The 24,078-nt window shown below is 45.5% G+C and overlaps 2 protein-coding genes across 4 annotated transcripts; both read left to right on the plus strand.

Annotated features, from left to right (window-relative positions):
- Positions 1–776: 776 nt before the first annotated feature.
- LOC138215327 (trace amine-associated receptor 9-like) lies at positions 777–1,947 on the plus strand. Its single transcript, XM_069177413.1, has 2 exons — positions 777–946; positions 1,137–1,947. The coding sequence occupies exons 1-2, from the start codon at positions 777–779 to the stop codon at positions 1,945–1,947; spliced, it is 981 nt and encodes a 326-aa protein (XP_069033514.1).
- Positions 1,948–6,359: 4,412 nt separating this feature from the next.
- sf3b1 (splicing factor 3b, subunit 1) lies at positions 6,360–22,786 on the plus strand. 3 transcript variants are annotated; one of them, XM_069177433.1, is made up of 24 exons: positions 6,363–6,442; positions 7,799–7,971; positions 8,142–8,243; positions 8,385–8,499; positions 10,805–10,884; positions 11,980–12,165; positions 12,286–12,748; positions 12,895–13,016; positions 13,121–13,318; positions 13,415–13,516; positions 14,528–14,707; positions 14,788–14,874; positions 15,281–15,551; positions 15,908–16,053; positions 16,279–16,425; positions 16,677–16,802; positions 18,182–18,403; positions 18,485–18,667; positions 18,751–18,862; positions 20,087–20,207; positions 20,299–20,430; positions 20,525–20,797; positions 21,287–21,503; positions 22,230–22,786. In XM_069177433.1, exons 1-24 carry the CDS (start codon positions 6,415–6,417, stop codon positions 22,386–22,388), a joined length of 3,945 nt encoding a protein of 1,314 aa, XP_069033534.1. In that variant the 5' UTR covers positions 6,363–6,414; the 3' UTR covers positions 22,389–22,786. The 3 variants fall into 3 exon arrangements, with proteins under 3 accessions (XP_069033536.1, XP_069033534.1, XP_069033535.1); XM_069177434.1 differs by lacking the exons at positions 6,363–6,442; positions 7,799–7,971; positions 8,142–8,243; positions 8,385–8,499 and adding an exon at positions 8,780–10,455; XM_069177435.1 differs by lacking the exons at positions 10,805–10,884; positions 11,980–12,165; positions 12,286–12,748; ... (15 more) ...; positions 21,287–21,503; positions 22,230–22,786 and adding an exon at positions 9,685–10,769 and having other exon boundaries at positions 6,360–6,442.
- Positions 22,787–24,078: the final 1,292 nt, after the last annotated feature.

The following is a 24,078-nucleotide window of genomic DNA, read 5'->3' on the forward strand; positions in this document are numbered from 1 at the left end:
GGCCTGTGGTGCAGTCAGGTTACAGCTATCGGTGGGCGGGACGTAGTATCGTCAGGTTTCTGATCAGATCGCTCAGATCCACCGCTGGCTCCTCCCCCAGCCCGTCCAAATATGGTCACTTCCTGCTCCAAACCGCTACGAACTAGCAAGATGGCGCCGACCAAATTCCGAACTGGAGGTTTCATAACAGCCGTTCACAAACCAACGGGCGACGTAACTGCTGGTTGCTGCTTGGAGCGTGCATGTCTGTTTCTGTCTGTCTTCCTACGTAGTCCCTTTGATGGACTGGTGTCCCCTGCAACCCCCCGTGCCCCTGTTCAGGATAAAGCAGGTATAGGTGATGGATAGATATTTTTCATAAAACAATAACATTTCTCAGTTTCAACCTTTTAATGTTGTCTTTGGTCTATTTTCAACTACATATGGGTTTACATGATTTGCAAATCATCACATTTAGTTTTTTTTTGTGTGGAAACGGTTGTTATTAGACAGCAGTAAAAGACACTGATGAGGGTTGGGCCCAAAAATCTTGATCTGCACATTTCTTGCTGCATAAAAATATTGTTTTCTTAACTTTGTCAGAAGATGACATGTGTAAATGTTGTAAATGTGTAAATGACATTGCATATTTTGCAAAATGTCGACGGAGGCGTGACAGACAGGGAGGGAGACTCCGAAGAATACAGAGAAACAGGAGGAGGAGGAAGGAGAGATAAAAACGTCAGTGACCCAGAGGTTTGGTGGAGAAGCTCCTCTTCCCTCCTCTCTCTCTGGTGATGGTGCTGCAGGGAGTCGAACTCTGCTTTCCACAGCTCCTCAATGCCTCGTGCAGGAAGCCGGATCCTCCTGGCCCTGAGACTGTGTTCCTCTACAGTCTGCTGTACCTCATGTCTGTGCTCACCTCCGCTCTCAACCTGCTCGTCATCATCTCCATCTCACACTTCAGGCAGTCACAGGAATCTCACTCACTCTGATATATTGTTCTGTGTTTCCATACTTTGTTCTCTCATCATTACAGCCTGCTTGTTTGACATTTGAATGTGTTTACAGCAGCTGATTTTGTCACATTCTGAATCTTCTTGGTTTTTTTTACTGTTTGAGATGCTGATTAATGTGTACTTATCCTCTCCCTGCAGGCAGCTCCACACCCCCACCAACTTCCTGCTCCTCTCGCTGGCTGTCTCAGACTTCTTCGTGGGGTTCTTGTTGGTGCCGGCTGAAATCATGGTGACCAAGTCCTGCTGGGTGCTCGGTGACTTCCTGTGTGCTGTTTATTATCTGCTGCCTTACATCATCACCATTGCCTCTGTAGTGAGCATGGTGCTTATATCTGTGGACCGGTATGTGGCTATTTGCCACCCTCTGCATTACTCCACCAGTATTACCAAGGACAGAACCAGAGTCTGTGTGTGTCTGTGTTGGCTCTACTCTGTTTTATTAAGCGTTATTATTTTCTCCGACCACCTGATGCAGCCAGGCCGGTATAATTCCTGCTCTGGAGAATGTCTGGTGGACATTGCAGGAGATATTGACCTCACTTTGGGCTTTATTATTCCTATTTCTGTTATCATAGCTCTGCATATGAGGGTGTTTATGGTGGCTGTGTCTCAGGCTCGAGCCATGCGGTCCCGCGTTGTGGTCGTAACGCTACAAATTTCAGGGACTATGAAAGCGAGGAAGTCTGAGATGAAGGCAGGAAAGAATCTCAGTGTTGTTGTGCTCGTGTTCTTGATGTGTTACTGTCCATACTACTGTGTCTTTCTCTCAGACAACAAACTATTGATTGGCTCTTCCACGGAGGTCTTTTTGGTTTTTCTCGTGTACTCCAACTCGTGTCTGAACCCCGTCATCTACGTCTTCTTATACCCCTGGTTGAGAAAGTGCCTCAGACTTATTGTTGAGCTGCGTGTGTTGCAGCCGGGCTCCCGTGATGCCAACGTGCTGTAGAGAGTCACTGAAATGAAACTCTGCTGTGAACTGACAAATATATTCTGTGTTGACTAATGTAAGAAGATTAGATGTGGAGAGAGTGTTTTCTTTACACTGTCTCAGTCACAAACACCACAGCGGAGGATTTCCTCTTTGTTTGTTTCAGTTTCACATGAAGAATAAATGCTGTTGATGATACAAACACATTTGGAGGAGAATCACTGCAGACCCATTTACAGAAATTTTAGGCTTCTGGCAAACAGTTGTGGTTAACATTTGACCATGTTGCCTTAAATTTGCAGCAAGGTCATATAGTCACATGCAAATTAGTTTTGTGGCAATCTTATGGTGCAAATGTGTTAAACTTCTGGTTAACTTTGTGGAAAACTTGTAGCAAACAGAGGATTCAGAAATGTTTTTTTTATAATGCTTGCAGCAAGTTTGCCGCAAATTGATATCTTATATGTTTCTGGTAAATATTTCTGAGGCTAAGCTTCTTAAAATTCAAAAATACAAAACACTGATTTATGATTAAACATGATACAACTCATTTAATAAATACAATTAAATGAACCACAACAAAACAGAATGCAACAGTATAATAGTACATAATATTGTATCACAATTACAGAAAACAAGAACATCAACAACACAAAATTAAACAAGCCAAAATACAAAGTAAAAATAAACTATATAGCAAAATGTTGTGGGATCTGCAATCAGAATTAACCTGAAGGAACAAACGGCTGAAAAAGTATCAGTAATTTCAGTAACAGTGACAGAATACACAATCACAACATGATATGGAGAGCTTGTGGATTATATCGTTGGCAATATGCTAACTTTGAGGATGCTATCGACGTTATAGTTTATTAACTGACAGTTGAAGCAGGTGCAGTGAACTTCATAATGAGAGGAAAAGGCCTGTTGTGCTTTACTGTCTGTCTCACAACACACAATCAAACTCTCGAACTGTTTCCTGCCCCGTTACATTCCAGACTGGATCTCTATCGATTTAACCCGAACATTTGAGCTTCGGGATGTTTTCCTCTTGCCTCTGGAAATTTTATAAAACACCCCACATGTCAGACCAGTTATAGATCACAAACTCTGACATGTGGTACAGTTTCTAAAAACCTATTACACAACAAAACTCAACAACAGATGTAAAAGTAGTGTTTTATTCTTTCCGAGATCGGTGGTTTTGCATTTACTCAGTCACCATGAAAAGAAATACTCCATCATGCGTTTGATTTTGCTCTTTATTCTGTATAGTACAGCTTGCCCTTCATCAATGTATATCAATGTGCATCATCGAACTAACTATTGATGAATGTGTCTACAAGTTAAAATGGTACACCCTTTTATTTCTTGCATTTTTCTATGAACTGTATGTTGTGTAGTTCTTAATCTACTTGAATTCTGTTATTTCATCAGATTAAATGAAATTAGATTTCAATTGTTTTTTTTCAATCACTTGTTGCTGATTTTTGTTGCACTAATGTGCTGAAAATATGAATTACTACTGTTGATGTAAGGAAGCAATGCAGCATATTAAACAAAATGTGCCCTTTTTGTGGGCTTTATTAAAACAGGAACCAAGGAAATCAATCTTGCGAAATGTGATTTGGAAAAGATCAGAAAAGACAGATAAATAATCATTATATTTAAAGCAAAACAGTATAATAAGGGAACAGGAGCTGCAGAGGTGTGATACAGGTGATGGTTGCATTTTCTAACAAAGCCTTCATCAGTGTTTTCACCAAATGGGTAAATTCAAAGTACATCCCATTTTAAATCTCAGTTTAAAAATACATCCCAAAATGTAGTCAGTAACAGCTCCACAGCTGTGAGGCTACACAGAACCTCGGGCTCTGTGGATCTGTGGAGATGTTTGAAATACAAAAATCCTCCATGGGCTGTGTTCACAAAGATTCTTAGAATCCTTTCAGAGAGCTTTTAACTCAGCCAAAACATTTTTAGCAAGGAGTCATAGCTTTGGAGTGATTTAGGAAACTTTTCGGAGCAACTCTGAGTTAGGAGGGAACAAAAACCCTGATCTTCGTGAGGAGGTATGGTTGTTGCTTGGTGTGACGCATCATTTTAAAAGATGCACATGGCTGATCTAATAAATAAATGAATAAGAATGTGCTCTTATTAAGAATGGGCATAGAGTAGACAGTGAAAGTGATAAGCCTCATCAAAGAATTTAGTGTTGGACAAAACATTGTGTAATTATGAACCTATTTTATGTAATGGATAGCTGGTCTCTGTTAAATAATCAGCCATAATTAAAAAATTGCCAACAAAATGTAAAAAACCCCCCCCCCAAAAACATGGCTATTTATGTAGTTCCACATAGAAATAGTTGTTATATTTGCTCAAGTTTATTTGCGATAGTAATTTTAGATGTCTACTTAATATGACCAGGAGCAAATTGGCGCAGCTTTCATCAACATCTGTGATTTCTTGCCAGTCTATATAAGTATAGGCTTTGGTTGGCATGTATTTCTCCCATAAACCAGCGACCTGGCGGCAATGGAAGCATCGAAAAGAACAAGAAAACCAAACTGGACAGAGGAACAGTGTCTGCTTTTAGCTCAGTTGGTGGATGAGTGTAAAATCGTCCTTAGAGGGAACATTTCTCCTCCCTCGCTGAACTTCTGCCATTTTCACCTCTGCTTAAGACATTTTTTAGCCTCTTAAAAGTGCTGCTCGCTACTCCCAGCAGTTTTTCACCTTAGGAGCTCTGTTAAAGTTTAAGATGTTCTCAATAAGGATCTACTCCTAACTTTAAAGAGAAATTCTTAGAAAACATCACAACTCAGAGAATCTTCTTTGAATTTTGTCACTAGGAGTAACTTTTAGTCAGAAGAATATTTGTGAATACGATCCCAGATCTCACTGAATTGATGTAAGAGTAAACTAAGAGTAATGTTCATCAATGGTAAATTCTCAGTTTGCAAGTTACAAGGCCGGAAACCCATATTGGATTGCCGTCATTTCTGGGCCCTCTGGTGGCAACGGCATTAAATACAGACACTATTCCATACTGGAGATGACTGCATGGGCTCAGGAACACTTGTGAAAACCATCGTCTGTGAACACAGTTCATCGCTGCGTCCACAAATGATGTTAAAACTCTCCAAAGAAGAAACCAGATAGAAACATGATCCAGAAACACCGCCGCCTTCTCTGGACCGAGATCATTGAAGATGGACTGAGGTGAAGTGGACAACTGTCCTGAGGTCTGATGGATCACAATCTGAGATTCTGTTTGGAAATCATGGACGCTGCATCCTCCAGGTTAAAGAGGAGAGGGACCATCCAGCTTGTTATCAGCTCAGTTCTAAAGTCAGCATCTGTGATGGTACAGGGATGCATTAGTGCACATGGCATGGGTAGCTTGAACATCTGGAAGGAAGCATTAATGCTGAATGATATATTCAGGTTTTGGAGCAACATATGCTGCCATCCAGGCAACGTCTCTTTCAGGGAAGGTCTTGTTTATTTCAGCAGAACAACGTCCAACCACATTCTGCACGTATTCCAACAGCATGGTTCTCTAGTAGAAGAGTCCGCTGATAAACTGGCCTCCTGCAGTCCAGACCTGTCAATCATTGAAAACATCTGGAGCATCAGGACATGAATAATACAACAAAGGAGACCCTGAACTGTTGAGCAGCTGAAATCCTCTATCAGGCAAGAATGGGACCACATTTCACTTTCAAAACTCCAGAAACTGGTCTCCTCAATTCTACAACTTTTAAGGAGTGGTGGCGAGAAAAGAGAAAAGAAGAATTGCTGCAACACAGTGGTAAACATGCCCGTGTCCCAACTTTTAAAAAATAAGCATATATTTTTCATTTAACAACTATTTGTATTTGATATGTTGTCTTTGGTCTATTTTCAATTAAATATGGGTTTACATGATTTGCAAATCATCCCATTCTGTTTTTAGTCATACAATGCTTGACTTGTACATTATTACTTTAGCACCATTAACTTTGCTCAAACCCTCAAGTTGAAAACGTAAAGGTTGATAAGTTAAATGTTAGACAGAAACAGATTTATTGAAGGACTGAAAGTAACAGCAAGCTTTGACTTTGGTCCTCTGACATGATTGAAGTTGTTTGTGTCTCTGCCTTTCGCTGCTGCCTGCTTCCAGAGGCAACTCATCTCAAACGAGCCCTACAAATGCAAGTGGTGTTAACCACCTTTTTTATTCCTGCGTAATCCGGTCATACAGCCTGCATACCGCACCTCATCTGAAAGGTGCCATACGGAAATTAGCATTATTTGTTTTATCAATAATAATAATTATTATTATCATCATCATCATCGTAACAATAAGAATAAGAATAAGAATAAGAATACGAATAATAATAAGAGGAACATTTGTGAAGTAGCGTGACAGCAACAAGAAAGAGACGGAAGTGTGGATTAACTCACTTCCGGTCTCAGTATCGAACAACCACCACCAAAATGGCGAAGATCGCCAAGACGCACGAAGGTAAATTACTGCAAAAACCCTTATAATTATCTTCCGTTTCACAATACCTTTTGTCTGATTGTGCGAGGAAATTTTGTAAGTCGTGTTTCAGTGTCGTTAGCTCCGATTATTGGTTTGAAGGCGGTGGAAGCAGCGCGGAGCGGCGGGCCTCGTAATGGCGCTGGGTGCTAACTGTGGAGCGGGCGAGTTAGCGAGGCTTCATGGCGCTGCGCAGATATACGTGCGTCGTTAAACGCTGTCAAAAGATGCAATGTGCCCGAATAAAGCTTTCAGTGCGTGTTGTAATATTTGTATTGTACAGCCGGCCGTTGTATGTCGTCATTTCAAGCTGTTTAAATGCTGAAATCACGACGAAGCCAGTTATTAGCTGCGTTTACCAACAGCGCACGTTACACGCGCTGCCGTGAATTCAGTGGCCGGAAATAGTGACCCGCAGCCGGCACGAAGGGTGGCTTCTTGTCGGGGGTTAAGGGAAATATTACAGCGAAATTAAATGACAATATTGCGCCACTGAATTTCCGGTTTTTGTGCCACTTTCTGTTGTGAACAACTCACTCCGATTTGTTTTTCGCTTCATTTGAAGCAAACAGAAAGAAAATGTGAATTCGCGTGTTTTTTGTTCAGTCGCAGCCAAAAACCAACCCGACCCGTCTTTAAACGTCCTCACCCCGACCCGTCTTTAAACGTCCTCACCCCGACCCGTCTTTAAACGTCCTCACCCCGACCAGATGAACGTGAGGGCGAACACTTAAACACCAACATGGCGGCGTCGATGCTTTTCTCTGGTCCGCCTCATAAAACACGACACACCGACAACCTGGAGACCAGAAGACTTCTTCACATTTTCAGCTTTGTGAGCAAAAGCCTGTTTCCCCCCATTAAGTCCACATCGGACCAGTTCTATATTTTTTGGATTTAAAAAGTAAAAGTTTACAACTCTAAAAGTGAGTTTTCAGCCCTCTCCAGGATGTCTAAAACCCTTTTAAGATCACTTTAAAACATCTGCATGAGCTTCGATAGATCTCCTTTGGACAAAACTATGGATTATGTAAATTGGACAAAAATTACATTGAGCTGCAGATGAGGGATTAATGACGGTGTTGAGTCCACCGAGCTTCCACTGGCGTGGTGTTCAGACGATGCTTATGATTTCACGAGACTTTCAGAAGCAACTCCAAAATAAACAACAAAACGCAGAGTGTCTGAAACAAAAATGAGGCTGTGAAGAGGACAGAAACAAACATAGCTGCACACTCGACGTGACAAACCCGGGTGAAATCTACGAGCAAAGTTATGGTTGTGATTTGTGGAGTTTATCGTTTAGTGTAAATGTCTTGCTTCTTTATTTCCTCGTAGACATTGAGGCCCAGATCCTGGAGATCCAGGGGATGAAAGCCTCCCTGCTGGAGGATGGAGAGCAGGGAGTGGGCCTGGACTCCACCGGCTTCTATGATCAGGAGATCTATGGAGGCAACGACAGCCGATTTGCCGGATACGTCACTTCAATTGCTGCCAATGAACAGGAGGATGTAAGTATTGTTCACCCACTGCTCTCCTCTCCTATGTTTGTAAACCACAGAGTCTCCCTTAGTCAGTTGTCACTGGAGCTCCCGTTTGCTTCTGTCCTGTATGTGAGCTAGGAGAGTCTTGTTTGTTCGGCGAGATTCGACTAGACTCGTGTTTCTCTATCTGTCCTCAGGACGATGAAGACGATACATCGACGAGCTTGTTGGGACAAAAGAAGCCCGGGTATCACGCGCCGGTGGCAATACTCAATGCCATTCCTCAGTCAGACGAGCAAGTACGTCTTCATTTATTGTGTCACAAATGTCAGTTTTCAAATATTCGGCGAGTTTTCTGATATCATGCAATAAAGCAGGATCAGAAAAGAGACCGTCCTAGAAAATGCACTCAACCTCCATGTCCCATCGTTGTTTTGCAGTATGACCCATTTGCAGAACATCGTCCACAGAAGATCGCAGAGCGGGAAGATGAATACAAAGCCCGGCGCAGACAGATGATCATCTCGCCCGAGCGTCTCGACCCTTTTGCAGATGGTAAATTTTGCTCTTTTTTGTTGTCATTACATCTTGCCCACTTCCTCCCCTTTATTTTCACGGCTCACTTTTTTTGTGTCCCCTGCCCCCCCATGACTGTCAATGGTTTCACACCTCATAGTTTTGCTGTTCAACCCTTCGACCACAATGCAATAGCTTGCTTCCCAGACTCGATGCCTTCCCTGTGGTCAATCCTTTGTGGTCCAAGAACATTTTGTGTCATTGTTTTCATTCCAGGATCATATTCCACCTTTGCAACAAATGCCAACGTGGGCTCGTAATTCATTTGAAGTATTTTTGTTTGGGAGAATTTTATTCTCGTGATGTTAATGTCCAAAAGAAAAGTTTTATTCTTTTGTGTGCAATAAATCCATGTCAGGGTTTACCATGCTTTTCAGTGGGAGAGGTGGTTAGGTGCTGGTCACCTAACAAACGTGGGTTGCAGATGGGTTGTGTGTGAGTCGAAGGGTTAACGATCCCATGTGATTTGTGATGGGAAAGTGCAGTGTCCACATGTCACAGCGTATGAGGATGAGGATTAGCTGTGGTGTAAGTGACCTTCCAGTGCACTGTGCGATGCCATACGGAGCGCAGTAGCTTTAGAAAACATGCTCGAGCGTAGTAATGAGGGTTATATAAGAACATTAAAGTCTTCTTTGTCTCCCCAGTTCCTAGTTAATCTGGGCTCTAATTTAAGTGTCTGGTGGTAACTTAACCACCGCTGTTGGCTTGTCAAACTGCAAATTACCTTTGGCCTGAATATATAACACTGCATGAAGTTATTATCTTATTTGCAGTGTGGCCAGATTTCTTTTAATTTTAAACATCATCACATCTCTGCTTATGTAGCTCATCATGACTCTATAGTTGTACAAGACTTAAAAACTGTACCTGGTAATAAGATATAAGCAGTAATTATGAGCCAGCTAGTTTATCTTTTTGTTCCATATTTATTGGATCTCCACCTCCCTGACAATATGAGCCTAAATGGCCTAGTGTTTCAGGTTTGGTCTAGGTAGGCCTTATCTAAAGCCTGCATGTAGAGAGAGCTCTTTGTACAAAGTTGTTGTGTAAATATATTTTTATTTTACAACTCTCTCTGTAAAATAGAAATATGTTATCAAGAAAAATGTGTGCCTCAATACCACAGGCCCATACTAACTGTCCTTAATTTCTCTCCTACAGCAGTACTGCTTTGCCAGTCCTGTACTGCACTCTGTTAAGGGTGCAGCAACTCATCCTGTGTAGGTTATGGGGAACACAGAGAACTGTGCACTTGTCAGTTTGTTCAGGGTCCACTGGCTGCTTGTTTGGGGGCTGTGAGGGGAATCAGATGCAGCCCAGCTACAACAACCTCAATCCCAGAGAACTTTGTTTTATTTGGCTCATCAATTTTGAACAAATTGAGATCTGGTTTTCCCGTCCATTCATGGCGTAAAACTACTGCCCAAATATCTGACCACACATATTTACCCTTGTCCTGAACAGGAAGTCAAGATCCAAATGTAAGATGATGACACAAAGAGCCGTGCTGTTAGGAGGCCATGTGGCTCTGACATTCCCAAATATATTTCTGACAGTTGGCCTTCACTTATCATTATTTTCCTCATACTTATATTTGAATGCATAAATAAATACAAATTTTTAATGTGACTGTGCTAATGTCATTGGTAGACATAACCTCAAAATCTTGACTTCCTCTTTAATCTGCTTGTAAATCTAATTGGGGATCCGGACCACAGAGTCTCAAGATTTTTTTTTCGTTTGTTTTGTTGTTATGCCCGAACAAGATGCTTTGTTTTCTGAGTGCCGTAAGTCAATGCAACACAGGTGGTATACTGTTGTGTGTGAGTTCAAACCCTTTTCCAAAGTGTTACTAATGGTAAAGAGAAATTTTCTAGGCTTCTTTTCTGCCGGTTGAAGTCTGACTGCAGATGGACCCTTGGCACTGAAAGTGTACGTATTCTGAAGAGCACAGCCCAGGACCCCTGCATCAGTGATGGCTATACTTCTTAATCCACTTTAAGAAAACACCACAACCTCAGCTCTTCTCTCTATGTATCTGCTTGTTTTTCATTAGAATGTTTTGACTGTATGTAAGAAAGACAAATGTATATTTGTATGTAATTTAGTCGGACTTTTTGTGAATCAGCTGTTTAACAGAGCAGGAACATACGTTAATCTGTTGGTAAAGCGAGTCAGGGTTAGCTGGCTGTGTTTGTGCTTGCTGTGTGTGTAATAACTTGTGTTTTTAGAGGGTACACTAATGAATGTCCTATGTTCTTCTTCGTGCTCTTTCGCGCAGGGGGCAAAACGCCGGACCCCAAGCTGCAGGTCAGGTCGTACGTGGACGTCATGTTGGAGCAGAACCTGTCCAAAGAGGAGGTAAGACGCTGCCTGCTGTTGTCGTGGACTAAACATCACGTCACAGATTCTTAGAATCCTCTGAGAGCTCCTAACTGAGCCTAAACATTTTATCAAGGAGTCTCATCTTAGGAGAGATTTAGGAAACGTCTCAGAGCAACTCTGAACAGAGAAGGGACCTTTATCTTAGCGAGGAGGTGTGGTCCACCCCGTTGCTAAGTGACACTTCCTTTTCAAAGATGTGATTGGTTGATAAAACAAAATGCTCTCTTTGATAACGACACAGAACTTACAGCGACCTCCAGTGGAAGTTAAATCACTTCCACGTCTGTTGTTGTGTTGGTGGGAGAAGTGACGTCTCTGATGAGATCCACCACAGACATCCTCCTGCAGACAATCTGGACACTTTCATCAAGTCATTCAGTGTTTGAAGAATATTTCTCTGAGCTCGCTGGACTTCATCACTTTCCTCCTCTGATGAAGAAACTCTTCATCCTCTTAAAGTCCTCCTCCCTGATCCGGACAGTTTTCCTCCTGAGGAGCTTTCTGAAGGGTGAAGATGTTTTGTGAAAAGCTTTCAGGGGAAATTCCTAGAAAACGTCACAACTCTTAAGAATTTTCTTCGACTTTGGCCACCTTTTAGTCCGAGGAATCTTTGTGAATACGGCTCCCAGACGTTCATCCTTTAAGGCCCATTCATGGTTTTCCCATCTGCGTGATGTGACGTAAATGTTGCTTGTTGATTGTCCACACGGGAAGTGTGTCGGGTGCACATGTGCCAGAGAATTAAAATGAGCCTTTTCTTTCATGATGTTTGTACTGTGTTTCACATCCTTGGTCCTCTTCTCTTTTTGAGTGTTTCATGTTGTCTAACCAAACACAAGGAACAAAGCAGCTCTTGTTCTGCTGTCGGGGTCCCCGTCGTGTTTCTTACTGTTCATATGTAGAATGTGCCTGTGTTTGCAGACATCCGGTTGTCGTATGCATAGTGGCGTGTGCAAGCCCCCTGTTTCAGGTGTACAGACGTGGAGATCAAGGGTTGGCTTTCATAGATTCTTGTGTTTTGTTGAAACGCAGTTTATGTTTATTCTGATCTTTTTGCATTTCTGCATGCAGAGAGAGATTCGTCAGCAGCTGGCAGAGAAGGCCAAATCAGGGGACCTGAAAGCTGTCAACGGGTCCGCTGCCTCCCAAGCTGTCATAAAACGTAAGCGTCGCTGGGACCAGACAGCTGACCAAACCCCAACCAATGCTACACCCAAAAAGATGTCCAGCTGGGACCAAGCTGACGTCTCGACTGAGGTTAGTGTCTCATACTGGGTCAAAACTTTACAGTTCATGTCTAACCTGGGGAATAAAGTCACGGGGGACAACTACTTTGAAGTTGTAGCTTGTCTCACCGATGATTCTGGTCTCTTGCAGACTCCAGGACACACCCCTGCACACACACCTTCAAACAGCCGATGGGATGAAACCCCTGGTCGCCCTAAAGGCAGTGAGACCCCCGGGGCCACTCCCAGTAGTCGCATGTGGGACCCCACTCCGAGCCACACGCCTGCCGGGGCCGCCACCCCTGGCAGGGACACGCCTGGCCACGCCACGCCTGGTCACGGTGGAGCCACAGGAAGCGTTCGCAAGAACCGCTGGGATGAAACCCCGAAGACGGAGAGGGAGACCCCGGGACACGGCAGCGGCTGGGCGGAAACCCCACGAACAGACCGAGGAGACGAGTCGGTGGGCGAGACTCCAACCCCAGGAGCCAGTAAGAGGAAGTCTCGGTGGGATGAAACCCCGGCCAGCCAGATGGGATCTTCAACCCCACTACTCACCCCAGGAAAAACTCCCATAGGAACGCCTGCTATGAACATGGCGACCCCCACCCCGGGTAAACAAACCACACTTTTTGTTGCGTTATATGCTCCTCACATCATTTCTGTTTATTAGTTTTGGTTTCTTGTCCATGAATCTGTGGGGCTTTTGCTTTCTGCCCTCCGTGTGCCCCCTCATGGATTTACGGTGTGTTTTCCTCAGGACACCTGATGAGCATGACTCCAGAGCAGCTGCAGGCATGGAGGTGGGAGAGGGAAATAGATGAGAGGAACCGGCCTCTTACAGACGAGGAGCTTGATGCCATGTTTCCTGAGGGATACAAGGTCCGTCTCTCTTTCGTGCATTTGATTCTCCAGCTACAGAAGCTGGAGTAAAATGTCATTTAAAAGTTGTCACCGTCCTGATGGCTTGTTTTTCTTCTCCGCAGGTCCTACCTCCTCCTGCAGGCTACGTACCAATCCGTACTCCGGCCCGTAAGCTGTCGGCCACGCCCACACCCATCGGAGGTATGACGGGCTTCCACATGCAGGTAGAGGATCGCACCACGAAACAGATGAACGACCAGCCCTCAGGGAACCTCCCCTTCCTCAAACCTGACGACATCCAGTATTTTGACAAACTCCTGGTGAATATGAACTCAGTGCAGACGGCATGCGTTAAATATTGCAACATGAGCCGGATGTTTGTCCCGTCTGAAGCTCACTGTCTGGCTCTGTGTTAGGTGGAAGTGGATGAGTCCACGCTGAGCCCCGAGGAGCAGAAAGAAAGGAAGATAATGAAGCTGCTGCTGAAGATTAAAAATGGAACACCGCCCATGAGGAAGGTTTGTTTCTCTTCTTGCTTCCTTTATGTCTTTGTTAAGCAACTTTTTTTTCAGGTGTAAAAGTGCTCAAGCGCTCACGAGCTCAAGTAGTTCCCACTGCAAGATCTCCTCTCCGAGGAACTGCTGCTTTCAGTGGAAGTCCGAGTTGACACCAACATACTCTGCTGGGAGCAGCAGACACAAACATCAGGGCTCGTCTTCCCAGCAGGAGGCCTCAAACCTGTCTAAACAGGTTCCTCCTAAACTCTGTTCAGTTTTCAGGCTTGTATTGTTCTCTTGGTGTAAATCACACATGCACTCGCCCGGTTGTGGAGAATATGGTGGAGGACTCATCTGACCACATCCCTGTAGACCAGAGCCTTTAGTTTGTGCACCACTGAACTCTCAAATATGCATTCATCTTTATAGTGATATTACAGCGGGGTTGTGTAGATCTCTGTAGTTGGCAATGGACTGTTGTAGCTGACAGTCTGATCCTGCGTTGCCATTCACAATCAGGACTTTCTCCTAAATAGTTCCTGAAATATTGCACTAATGCACTCACCACAGTCATGAAATGTGAGCAGTCGACCACCATCCCTGCCTTACTTACTGATGTCGGTCCCCGCCATGTAAATGTCACTTCAGTCACCGTTCCCATTGAAACACTGGTTAGTTGAGTAGACATTAAGCCTGAAGCCCCTGCCAACCTCTTTACAGTCACTTGAACCTTTTCCTCTTACAGAGTCTGAATCAAGCCTCAGTTTTGTTTTTTACTTGCCAAGGAGCATGATTGGATGTTAATGACTCAATCGTACTATGCAGGGCAACTGTGCGTCTGCATATGTTTGTCCCCCTCATTGATTCAGCTTTCTACCAATTTGTTAGCATTCTACAAGTGAATGACTCTTAAGATGACAGTTTTCTTTAGGACAGAGATGTTTTTAGATTGAAGGTGTTTAAGGATCACAGAGACTGCAGCTCCATGAGAACTGGACCGTTGTCAAACTGACTGACCTCCTCTCGTTTCAGGCCGCCCTGCGTCAGATCACGGATAAGGCTCGTGAGTTCGGAGCAGGTCCCCTCTTCAACCAGATCCTGCCGCTGCTCATGTCCCCCACCCTGGAGGACCAGGAGCGCCACCTGCTGGTTAAAGTCATTGACCGCATTCTTTACAAACTGGACGACCTGGTCCGACCATACGTGCACAAGGTGAGCTCGGTGTGAAAGACGTGGGATTATTTTACGGGATTGTCTCTGAGGAATTTACCAACTGTCCCGTTTGCGTCCAGATCCTGGTGGTTATCGAGCCGCTGCTGATTGATGAGGACTATTACGCCAGAGTAGAAGGCAGAGAGATCATCTCCAACTTGGCGAAGGTAATGCGGAGCGCCTTTTTGTTGTTGTTTTCAATCCATAAATGATGTGAAGTGTGCGAACTATTCTCGCCTGTTCGACCGGTCCGTGGTCAGATCAGGGCTAGTCGTTCGCTAGATTAACACCAGCACGAGAACTAGCAGATCTGAGGTTTGACACTCGTCTGTTCTCAACCTGCACCCGTTGGTTACAATCAGATCCTCCGTGAACTCAAGTCTGCAGCTTCTTGACCGTTTAAGCATTCATTTATATTTCTAAATTCTTTTATTTTGACAGATCATATTGTTCATATATCATGTGTGAGCTGGGCTGCATCTGTTCGGATCGGAGTAGCTCTGGCACCATTTAAGCTAAATAACAAGAAATATCTATGTAATTTGACCTTTCCATCTTCCTGTTGCATCCCAGGCTGCTGGTTTGGCTACGATGATCTCCACGATGCGACCTGATATTGACAACATGGACGAGTACGTCAGAAACACGACAGCTCGAGCCTTTGCCGTCGTGGCCTCTGCCCTGGGAATCCCCTCCCTCCTGCCCTTCCTCAAGGCTGTGTGTAAAAGCAAGAAGTCCTGGCAGGCTCGGCACACCGGCATCAAGATCGTGCAGCAGATCGCCATCCTCATGGGCTGCGCCATCCTGCCTCACCTTCGCAGCCTGGTGGAGATCATCGAACACGGTCAGTGTCATTATTCAATCACCAAATGCAGTCTGTTACAGCTGGTTAGGTTTTATTTTCAGTTATACAGGTGTCGTTCCAATGAGTTGAACCACTTCATTTTTTTTTAATTCACGTTTGGGCTCCAACCCAGGCTGTCACGTTTTCCAACAAGTAAATTCAAACAAGTATAAAATGACGTGCTCTTTCTTCCCATTCATTCGAACAGCCCCCATCGCCATGGGCTTCCAGAAGCATTTTTATGCCGTTACCGATATCCGGAGTTTGACACAGAATTTGATGTAATTGATGTGTTCTAACGTCTCAGAGATGTCGGAGCTCACAACTGTTTTTCTGTTGACTGTGTGGCGCCACAGGTCTGGTGGATGAGCAGCAGAAAGTGAGGACCATCAGTGCTCTGGCTATAGCTGCCCTCGCTGAAGCCGCTACGCCCTACGGTATCGAGTCCTTTGACTCGGTCCTCAAACCACTGTGGAAGGGCATCAGGCAGCACAGAGGGAAGGTGAGAAAAAAACTTACTTTGAGCTTACAGCATTGTGTGCAACATCAACGCCTGTCTGGCTGCAGCGTGAATATTTGCTTGCTATAGTGTCTCCTTGGAGGAGCTGCTGCGGTCAGTAGAGGTCAGAGGAAAGACCTGTATAACCTGCTGGCAGCACCAGACAAAAACATCCACATGCAGAAATGTGTTGAGTTTACAGCCTGCATCGTCTCCTTCTGTCTCCAGGGTCTGGCTGCTTTCCTCAAAGCTATCGGTTATCTCATCCCATTGATGGATGCTGAATACGCAAACTACTACACCAGAGAGGTGATGCTGATCCTCATCAGAGAGTTTCAGTCCCCTGACGAGGAGATGAAAAAGATTGTACTCAAGGTAAGCAGGTAGAATAACTGAAGCCCAGTGCACGCTCCCGTACACTTCAGGTAACGTATTGCGACTGATTCTCGCCTGTTCAACCACCACACGGAGGCCTCGGGGCGAGTAGCTCGCTAGATGAACCTCAGCGGGAGAAGAGGAGCTGTCGGCTGTGTCCTCTCTGTTCTCATCCTGATCCCGTTAGTGAGTCTGATCTCCGAGGACCACAGAAACTCTTCTCCTCTCTGACGCCAGCTTTTGTCCTGCAGGTGGTGAAGCAGTGCTGCGGCACTGACGGTGTGGAGGCCAACTACATCAAGACCGAGATCCTGCCCCCCTTCTTCAAGCACTTCTGGCAGCACAGGATGGCTCTGGACAGACGCAACTACCGACAGGTCAGCAAACACTCACAAGTTCATGTTCAGCCGGATAGAAAAAAGAATCCTGAAATATCTAACAGCAACAAAACCTTCAGGTGTATCAGAAAACTATGCGTCTGTATTAAGACGTATGAAGGACGTGCTGGACAATTAGTTTACAATTCCTCCTCATGTCTGTTTATTGAGTTCTTGAATTGCTGCGTGGCTGCATTGCGACTCAAGTGCTGAAATGGCACTTCGTCCATGAGGGCTGCAGATGTTCTGCTGTAAACGCCTCCAGTGCTTCAGGATCTGCAGGCTGAGGCTGTTTAAACGCTGCTCTGTCCTCCATGCACACCAGGGGGACGTCTTCTTAACGGGGTCATCCAATTGGTCCACGTCTGTAAGACTTAGCAGAGAAAAGCTTGACTAACTGATTAACCATCTAAAGTTCTAGCTTTAATTACAGAAGGGCATGTTACATATCATCCAAAGATAAAGATGTGTGCAATGTTTGTCTATCATTCATTTCTAACTTCAGAAAGTATGGATGTAGAGAATCCCGCTTATTTACACTTTAGTCCAAAACATGTTCCTGAGCGCAGTTTGGACCAAAGACGGAGTATTCTGTCCTCACGGACTGACGCACGTACAGGGAGTCAAACAAAGAAACACAAACTAAAAATACATCTTTTTCTTAGTTGGTTTTCAGGAAATTAAAATATTATTTGTATTAATTCCTTTTTTTTCCTGAAAACAAGGCATCGCTTCATAATCAGCACTTTGTTTCATCATTATCACAGGTATTTTTAATCTGGGACATTTTCAATCAATCTCTACTACAGACTCTTTGGTCCAAGTAAGAGACAAAACGACACATTAAAACCCCGCTAGAAGACAGCTGTCCCAATGTCTCCAGAGCTGGAACTGGTAGTGTGTGAAACTGAGACATGTTGGTCAAGACGAGAAGGATTTCATTTCCGGAGTCATTTAACCGACATACATTTACACGAGGTTTCTTTGCACGGCTTGTAGACTGTTGACTCTTACAAATACAAACATTTCACTTGGAACAGAAGGACTTTCTAACACAGCAGCAGGTGGCAGTGATGCTGCGTCTGATTTCAGTTCACTAAAACAAAGACGCTCCAGATGTTCCAGTATTTGCTCTGTGAATGATGTCCATCAGGACACGTCTCGCTGACAATGAGTCCTTAACATTGAGGGAAGTCAGGAAGTGACCTCAAAACCTCTGGCAGCATATTTGACCAAGAGAATTCAAATATGCCTTTAGTGGGTGCAATACTGAAATTGGCCACCGGGGGGAACACGAGCTAATCTAAATGTCTGGTAAAACGTGCTGAAGCTCTCACGTCTGTAAAAAAAAAAAAAAAAAAGTTTTTTTCTTTGTCCAGCTGGTTGACACCACGGTGGAGTTGGCTAACAAAGTGGGAGCCGCAGAGATCATTTCTCGCATCGTGGATGACCTGAAGGACGAGGCTGAGCAGTACAGAAAGATGGTGATGGAGACCATTGAAAAAATAATGGGCAACCTGGGTGCAGCTGACATCGACCACAAGCTGGAGGAGCAGCTGATCGACGGGATCCTGTACGCCTTCCAGGAACAGACCACAGAGGTGAGCCGGAGGACCGAGACATCGACGAGGACATTTTAACACGATGTTTTGTTAACTTCCCTCCATCTACTTTGTCCGCAGGACTCGGTGATGCTGAACGGCTTCGGTACCGTGGTCAACGCCCTCGGGAAGCGCGTGAAGCCCTACCTGCCTCAGATCTGCGGTACGGTGCTTTGGCGTCTCAACAACAAGTCGGCCAAAGTGCGCCAGCAAGCCGCTGATCTGATCTCTCGTACAGCCGTGGTCATGAAGACTTGCCAGGAGGTACGTCGTGAAAACACAGCATCCGAGACGCGACCGCACACCCGAGTCCACCAGCTAATGCTTCTTGTGGTCTGTCCCTGCAGGAGAAGCTGATGGGTCACCTGGGTGTGGTGCTGTACGAGTACCTGGGAGAGGAGTACCCCGAGGTTTTGGGCAGCATCCTGGGAGCTCTGAAGGCCATCGTTAACGTGATCGGTACGTCAGATCACATGAACAGGGATGTTTCTTTAGTGACAGTTTAGATGGGGCGCTGGCAATATTCCTGCAACGGAGTGTCCTTCTAACTCCTTCTGGTTATTGTTTTTTCCATAAATGTCTGCTGCCTGCAGGTTTGTAGTTTGTTCCAGCTGTTCGGTTGCTGCGTCTTGTCTAAAGGCCTTTGAACACCTGACTACTTTCACACAGAGCATGAAAATTGTGCAGATAAAAAAAAAAGCTTCATTCTCTCAGAAGGAGGTCGACACTGTACTTGAAACTCACCTGCAGCGGGATTTGCTGATTTTTTTTAAAAATATAATCTTTCCATTTCTAACCCGGTGTTTTTTTTTTGTTTTTTTTCTTTCCCAAGTATTAGCTGGTGTGAATCTGTTTGAATTTTATTTTGGAAGAGCTGTTGTTAGTTCCCATCGCTGTCAGTATGAGGAGTTTATACGTGAAATATTTGCCGCAGAGTATTTAGCTTCTTTCGTGTTGTTTATTCGGTGTGTAAAGACCATAATTGTTATTTTATTTGCTGATGATGACACTTCCTCCAACGTCAGATAACGTGACTGACGGCAGCTCAACAGGTCAAACTGAAATCTACTGAACAAGAAGAAACTTTTCTTCATCAGGAGCTGCAGTATTTAATTCCACAGATGTCACTGATCAACAGTTTAACAGCATAATAACAGCTATTAGTGCACAGACCGTCTGTGACTGGAATATAGAAACAAGGACTACATCAGCTGTCAAAATAAGAGCTTTAGATGCTGTTTAATTCATGTTCATTCAACACATAGACCTGCTGGATGAAACCAACAAAGAGACGTCTCTGACAACTGGACGTGTGGAGAAAACTCATTTAAACATTTCATGAGAAACTTTTATTGTGAAGGCCACATTTTCTGCAAACCTTCCTGTTCGTCCTCTTGTTCCGGTTTCCTCCGGTGCACAGAGTTTGTTTTGGTGATTAAAACAGGAGGAAACTTTCTGATTGGCAATGAGGAGTTATTATCGTTTTATTTGAAAAGACTTACTTCATGCCGTTAATACTTTCAGCTGACGACATTTTTTGCGGCATTTGCATGAATTCACGTTAATTATTGCGACCGCGAGATGGTGATTTCCTGGAGACCGAAGTGACCGCCGGCTGCGGGTCGCTGGGGCTGCCTGCCGGTTGAGAGCAGGACACCCAGTAAACGGCTGCTCTCGTTGCAGGTATGCACAAGATGACTCCACCAATCAAAGACCTGCTTCCTCGTCTGACTCCCATCCTGAAGAACCGACACGAGAAGGTTCAGGAGAACTGCATCGACCTGGTGGGCAGGATCGCCGACAGGTGGGTGGAGTCCCGGCTGACACCGCAGGTTTCTGGGTCGCGGGGTGGTTTCGTCACACCGCCTCACTCCTAACGGGTTTGCGTGTTTCAGGGGTGCTGAATATGTGTCGGCCAGGGAGTGGATGAGAATCTGCTTTGAGCTGCTGGAGCTGCTGAAGGCTCACAAGAAGGCCATCCGCAGAGCCACCGTCAACACGTTCGGTTATATCGCCAAAGCCATCGGGTGAGTGCCGTCCGTCCAGCGGCCGTCTCTATATTTACAGGCAGTGAAGTTGGATCTACGATGTTGACTCCTCCTCCCTCCTCCCTGCTCACAGACCTCACGACGTCTTGGCCACTCTGCTCAACAACCTGAAGGTCCAGGAGCGTCAGAACCGAGTCTGCACGACCGTGGCCATCGCCATCGTCGCCGAGACCTGCTCGCCGTTCACCGTGCTGCCGGCGCTCATGAACGAGTACCGCGTGCCCGAGCTCAACGTGCAGAACGGCGTGCTCAAGTCGCTCTCCTTCCTGTTCGAGTACATCGGCGAGATGGGAAAAGACTACATCTACGCCGTCACGCCGCTGCTGGAGGACGCGCTCATGGACAGGTGAACTGCACTTTAATGCACTCTATTTTTATTGGATTTGTTTTGTTAGGGACATTTTTAAAGCGTGTACTGAAGTACAAGTCTGGCATTGAACGTATGTCATGGGTAAAATATACTTAAAAGTACAGAGCAGAGAAATACCGCTTTGACTGAACGGTTGAGCAGGAAATCTGTCTTTTGTGATTGACTGCAACTAAATTCTAGATTGACATCAGGAGACCGAAGTGACACCTTATTGATTGTTTTTATGGAAACAGTCCAAACCTGTGAAAAGTCAAACTCATCGAAATAGCGACCAAAGAAAATAGGAGACGCTGGCGTGCTGAGAAATGATTTGGTTTGGAGGTGGAGGGCGTCGCTCTGAGGAGAACTAACTCATTTAACAACGTGTTGTTGATTAAACTATTTGAAAAGAGAGTCAGACATGTGAGGGTTGAAGATGTCCGTGTGGATCCCGTCCCTGACGTGGTTCTGTCCCACCCCCTGCAGAGACCTGGTCCACCGGCAGACGGCCAGCGCCGTGGTCCAGCACATGTCTCTGGGCGTCTACGGCTTCGGCTGCGAAGACTCCCTCAACCACCTGCTGAACTACGTGTGGCCCAACGTGTTCGAGACGTCGCCTCACGTCATCCAGGCCGTGATGGGGGCCCTGGAGGGGCTGAGGGTCGCCATCGGGCCCTGCCGCATGCTGCAGTACTGCTTACAGGTGAGGACTCGTACTGATGCCCTCATCGGCACATACATCACTGTACAATACACTACTTAGATGTTCTCTGGATACACAGTGAGTGAGGAACAGGGACGGATGTTGTTAACATGTTAATCATTCTGCTTTCTGATCTGACACTTTTATTTGGTTCTTTTGACTTTTAGAAGAGAAAAACACACCATGTTTCCTGCTGTGTAGAAACTAACATCTGGAGGAGCAAACTAGCAGCGTTACTTTAAACAGGACTTTTCCTCTTGACGGCCGTTCAGCCGCTCATCATTCACGACCGATATGAAACCGAACTGAGTTCCTGACCAACGGATCAGACGACGCTCTGAACATGTCAGGCTGAATTCATGAGCATAACTATCAGCTGGTTAACGGTTAGTTTAATAGTTAACCCATGTTGGTGGTGCACTTTAGTTGACTGTGTGGCTGCAGGCTGATTTCATAACTGCAGCAGCGACACGTGAACTTCCAGCGTGTCGGTAACGTTCATCTCCTGCATGTGACGGACTTCCAGGATGTCTCGTGTTTTTAGGTTTTACAAGCCAACGATTGTCAGCGTCGACTGTAGTGAAGAGTAACGACCTTTACTACGTTTATGACATCGCTAGCTTTGACTGCCGACAACGCCAAACGTTGGGCCGCATCTTAAATGGACTCCTTGCGTTGTGTTGAACCTTTGTTGCGTTGAACTTGTTGTGTTGCGTTGCTCTGCAGGGTTTGTTCCATCCGGCCCGGAAGGTGCGTGACGTCTACTGGAAGATCTACAACTCCATCTACATCGGCTCCCAGGACGCCCTGATCGCACACTACCCACAGGTGTACAACGACGACAAGAACGTGTACGTGCGCTACGAGCTGGAGTACGTCCTGTAAACACGCCTGTAAAAACCTCTCCTAACATCAGAGCTGCAGTACGTCCTGTAAACACCTCTGGTCCTCCAGCCTCTGGTTTATTTAGCAGCTGTCAGCGTCTCCTGTTGAAACCAGGGACAGAAAAGATGAAACCTTGTAGAGTCTGTATGTATTTTTTTATTTCCCTGTTTTTTGATTGTTTGCTGTAAAAAAAAAAACAACCAACAAAAAAAGCCCAGGTGAGCGTTGATTTAGGGATGCAGAGCAGTTATCACCACGTTGTTTTAACTCTGGATTATTGTCTGTGTGCGTTGATTATTGATAGGCTTATGTACCGCTCACACCCTCTCATGTTTCAAACCTCTTCTTATTAGATCGATGATTTATTTAACCGAATAAAACGTTTGTGGATAAAAAGTCTTGACTGTCCAGTTTTTTTTTTTCAGCATATAACTTTAAAAACATACTGAATGTGGAGAGTTTATGCAGATGCAGAAAAAGAGCAGATTAGACCAATAATTAAAGAAGCTGCAGGAGGAGAAATGAAACCGTAACCTGCAAATACTCAAACATGAAGCAGAAGTAGTCAGACCGAGACTGACTGGGCAGAGGGAAAACCTTCAGCACACGTCACGCCTGCACACATCTCATGATGAAGGTGCTGGAGAGGCTGGTCTTGGCCCACCTCAGGCCGCTGGTGAAATCTTCTCTGGACCCTCTACAATTTGCGTACCAGCCTCATGTGGGAGTGGACGATGCCATCATCTACCTGCTGCAACGAGCTCAGTCTCACCTGGATGGAACCGGTGAATCTGTGAGAATCACTTTCTTTGATTTCTCCAGTGCATTTAACACCATCCAACCACTGCTGCTGAGTGAGAAGCTGCGGGTGGAGGAGGGTGGACACGTCCACCATCTCCTGGATCACTGACTACCTGACAGGCAGACCACAGTTTGTCCGTCTGGGCAGTGTGCTGTCTGATACGGTGGTCAGTGGTACTGGAGCTCCTCAGGGAACTGTTCTGTCTCCTTCCTGTTCACCTTATACACAACTGACTTCCAGAACAACTCAGAGTCAAGACATCTGCAGAAGTTCTCTGATGACTCTGCAGTGGACGGATGTATAAGGGATGGACGGGAGGAGGAGTCAGTGGACGGTGTATAAGGGATGGACGAGAGGAGGAGTCAGTGGACGGTGTATAAGGGATGGACGGGAGGAGGAGTCAGTGGACGGTGTATAAGGGATGGACGGGAGGAGGAGTCAGTGGACGGTGTATAAGGGATGGACGGGAGGAGGAGTCAGTGGACGGTGTATAAGGGATGGACGGGAGGAGGAGTCAGTGGACGGTGTATAAGGGATGGACGGGAGGAGTCAGTGGTCGGGTGTATAAGGGATGGACGGGAGGAGGAGTCAGTGGTCGGTGTGTAAGGGATGGACGGGAGGAGGAGTCAGTGGACGGTGTATAAGGGATGGACGGGAGGAGGAGTCAGTGGTCGGTGTGTAAGGGATGGACGGGAGGAGGAGTCAGTGGACGGTGTATAAGGGATGGACGGGAGGAGTCAGTGGTCGGTGTATAAGGGATGGACGGGAGGAGGAGTCAGTGGACGGTGTGTAAGGGATGGACGGGAGGAGGAGTCAGTGGACGGTGTGTAAGGGATGGACGGGAGGAGGAGTCAGTGGACGGTGTGTAAGGGATGGACGGGAGGAGGA

This window comes from Embiotoca jacksoni, unplaced genomic scaffold, assembly GCF_022577435.1.
Source record: "Embiotoca jacksoni isolate LCO1_2020_lvr unplaced genomic scaffold, fEmbJac1.0.p SCAF_72, whole genome shotgun sequence".
NCBI classification, from domain to species: domain Eukaryota; kingdom Metazoa; phylum Chordata; class Actinopteri; family Embiotocidae; genus Embiotoca; species Embiotoca jacksoni.

What these genes read in the sequence shown, in the direction of transcription:
- LOC138215327 (XM_069177413.1), top strand. Translation starts at nt 777, where the DNA reads ATGGTGCTGCAGGGAGTCGAACTCTGCTTTCCACAGCTCCTCAATGCC. An exon ending in ATCTCCATCTCACACTTCAG is followed by an intron (nt 947 to 1,136) that starts GCAGTCACAGGA and finishes CTCTCCCTGCAG; the next exon opens with GCAGCTCCACACCCCCACCA.
- sf3b1 (XM_069177433.1), top strand. Translation starts at nt 6,415, where the DNA reads ATGGCGAAGATCGCCAAGACGCACGAAG. An exon ending in AGAACCTGTCCAAAGAGGAG is followed by an intron (nt 10,885 to 11,979) that starts GTAAGACGCTGC and finishes TTCTGCATGCAG; the next exon opens with AGAGAGATTCGTCAGCAGCT. An exon ending in GAGGACGCGCTCATGGACAG is followed by an intron (nt 20,798 to 21,286) that starts GTGAACTGCACT and finishes CACCCCCTGCAG; the next exon opens with AGACCTGGTCCACCGGCAGA.